General features: G+C 36.7%; 1 protein-coding gene across 1 annotated transcript; it reads left to right on the forward strand.

Moving 5' to 3' along the window:
- The first annotated feature begins 323 nt into the window (after window positions 1–323).
- On the forward strand, window positions 324–1599 carry LOC111472952. The gene is made up of 2 exons (XM_023118545.1): window positions 324–449; window positions 964–1599. The coding sequence occupies exons 1-2, from the start codon at window positions 324–326 to the stop codon at window positions 1597–1599; spliced, it is 762 nt and encodes a 253-aa protein (XP_022974313.1).
- Window positions 1600–3094: the final 1495 nt, after the last annotated feature.

Here is a 3094-nt window from a genome sequence, read left to right on the forward strand (position 1 = left end):
TGTTGGAAGAAGTCAAATTTGACAACTAATACGGAGAAAAGGTCAAAGCCAGTCTTTTCAAAACTATTCTAGAAGGACTAGAAAGGGGTAATCCGACCCTAAAGGATATCAAGAATATCTAGCATCAAAATAATTATTCAAACAAGATTTTATCCACGATCGCTACTCAACTTGAGAATATCGAGGGAAAAATCTCAAAGAAATCAGGTACTCAGCAGGAACAAGCAAGCAGCTCTGTACCAAAGGTTGATGAGTCAATCCCAATACTCAGACCGGCAAATCTCGACATATTTACAAAAAGGATTTCAAAAGAAGAGGCTACAATGGCCAAGATAGAGGAAAAATTGGACAGGATACTAAATCCTGTCATAACACCTCAAGATTCATCTGTCAATGTCGTTAACAATGACGACGAAGTCCAGGAATTCGTAGACGAGATTGTAAATGAGGTAGAAGAACCTCTCTATAATCGAATTGAAAGAATCTCCAGGAGAAGTCAAAATAATACCAGTAATTAGAAAAACTAGTATCCTCAACCGTCTTTTCCGGATATTCAATTCGAAGAAAAGACACTACAAACTCAAGCTCATTACGTTGGCCAAGCAATCTATGAATGGAATATCGATGGATTGTCCAACTATATGATAATGAATGTTGTCAATGAAATGATGATGGCTGCAGACGCGTATAAATTACAGAGCCATAAATCCGACCATCAAATAGCTCAAGTTTTAGTGATCGGATTTACCGGGCAGCTCAAAGACTGGTGGGACAAATATCTCGACGAAGGAACTCGATAACAGATAATAAACCACTATGTTGTTAGGCCAACTACTCAAATCATCAAAGAAGAAGGTACATCAACTAGGACCGAAGTACAACATGAAAGGTTAGAGGATGCTATCAACACCCTCGTTTATACCCTCATAGAATTTTTTGTTGGCGACCCCCCTGAAATACCAGGAGGGATCCGTCGAAATACTCATGAACTTGAAATGCCCTACTTTAGGCGCTTTTAGGTGGTACAAAGACATGTATTTCAACAAAGTTCTCATTAGAACAAACAGTTCATTGGAATTCTGGAAAGAGAATTTTGTCAATGGACTACCAAAATACTTCTCAAGGAGGATCAAAGACGGTCTTAAGACAAAGTATAATGGAACCATTCCGTGGCAAACTTTTTCATATGAATCCATAGTATCCTTCATCATAGAAGGACTCAGACTTTGTAATGAGTCAAAGATTCAAAACAAGCTTAGTTCTTCGATATCAGACAAAAAAGAGCTTGGACGATTTTGCGACCAATATGGATGCAAGGGGATAAAAGCTCCCTCAACCTCCAGAAGAAAGAAGGTTAAAACGTATCAAAAGCCTTATAATTCATACAGGCCTAGAGAAAAGTATCGGAGTAAACCCATGCAATCTCAAAAGCCAACGTATTCAAAGAAGAGGTATACTCCTACAAAAACCCATAGAGGAAAGAAAAGGCAAGCTTGCTTCAAATGTCGAGAAGAAGGACACTATGCTAATAAATGTCCGATCAAAGGAAAGATCAATGAGTTGGATATTGATCAAGAGCTGAAGGATCAGCTACTATGACTAGTTCTAACCAACTCAGAACAATCCAGCGAGGGAGAGATCCTCGAACTTCAAGAAGAATCCGATTCATATTCTAGCACAGAATACGAATCCAAACAAGAAGGAAAAAGGACGTACGAAGGATGCATAAATGTCCTTATAAAGGATCAAGAAATTCTACTCGAGGTAGTAGAAAAAGTTCAAGATCCAGAAATTCAACAGAAAATTGCTCAACGACTTAGAGATGTCATGACAATCTCTAAGCCACCTGAAAGGGATGAAAGAAATCCCTACAGACTTCAATCAGTTCTCCAAAGGTTTGAAAAACCGAGAGAACTCACTACTTAAGACCTACAAAGAGAGATTAATAATCTCAAACAAGAAGTACAAGCATTAAGATCTGAAACCAGGTCAGAATCTTATATGTTTCACCAAGAAATTCTCAAACTTCAGGAAAGACTGCCCGAACAAAGAGAAACGGTGCAACCGAACCTAGATGAAGAGGATTTTCAAAGTTCCTTTGTAGGAGCCATCACCACTTCTCAATATCAAATATGGTACATTCTCGTTACCTTAAAAATTTATGATTTCAAAATCACATTAAAGGCTCTCATAGATACAGGAGCCGATCAAAATTGCATTCAAGAAGGCCTAATACCTACAAAGTATTTTGAAAAAACTACTAGGGCCTTAGAGGTGCAAAGAACAACAAACTCAAAATCAATTACAAATTATCAAAAGTTCATGTTTGCAATGATGGAATTTGCTTCGTAAATTCCTTCCTTTTAGTAAAGGACTTAGGACAAGAGTTAATCTTAGGTACTCCTTTCCTTACTCAATTATACCCTTTCAAAATAACTGAAAAGGAGTTAGAGTCAAAAGCCTTAGTAAAGAAATAAAATTTAATTTCCTTTCCTATATTAAGTAGAACACACCAAAACAGTCCAAAAAATCAAATCCCTTGTCAAATCAATTCCATGTTTATCGCTGATAAACCCAAGGGCTAGTTTAATAGTGGAGACCGACTCATCCGATATTGGATATGGAGGAATCCTGAAACAGTCCCTTGACAGAAAGAATCCATTGTCCGCTTTCATTCGGGAATATAGAATTCTACTCAAAGAATTACTCAACAATTAAAAAGGATATACTTTCAATAGTACTGTGTGTGCAGAAATTTCAGAGCGATTTAATTAACAAAAGCTTTGTGATCAAAATGAATTCTATGACATCTAATGAATCATGTTTTGAGAGTCTATATTAGAAAATTTGTTGTTGTATACTTTGATGATATCCTTGTTTACTCAAAAAGCTTGAATGATCATATTTTGCATGTTAAGAAAATTTTGCTTAAAACTGAGAGAAGAGAAAGCTTTATGCTCAAATAGTGCAGCTTTTGCCTAGACCAAAGTCAACTTCCTAGGGGTCTGGAGTACAAGTTGATGAAAAAAAGGTAAAGACTATTAGAGAATGACCAACACCCACAAATGCAATCGAGGTAAGATCTTTTCATGGT

The sequence above is a fragment of the Cucurbita maxima genome, unplaced genomic scaffold, assembly GCF_002738345.1.
Source record: "Cucurbita maxima cultivar Rimu unplaced genomic scaffold, Cmax_1.0 Cma_Scf00094, whole genome shotgun sequence".
Taxonomy (NCBI): domain Eukaryota; kingdom Viridiplantae; phylum Streptophyta; class Magnoliopsida; order Cucurbitales; family Cucurbitaceae; genus Cucurbita; species Cucurbita maxima.

Coding starts and splice junctions, on each gene's coding strand:
- LOC111472952 (XM_023118545.1), top strand. CDS start 324: ATGGCCAAGATAGAGGAAAAATTGGACAGGATACTAAATCCTGTCATA. Junction 450..963: donor TAGACGAGATTGTAAATGAG/GTAGAAGAACCT, acceptor CTGAAATACCAG/GAGGGATCCGTCGAAATACT.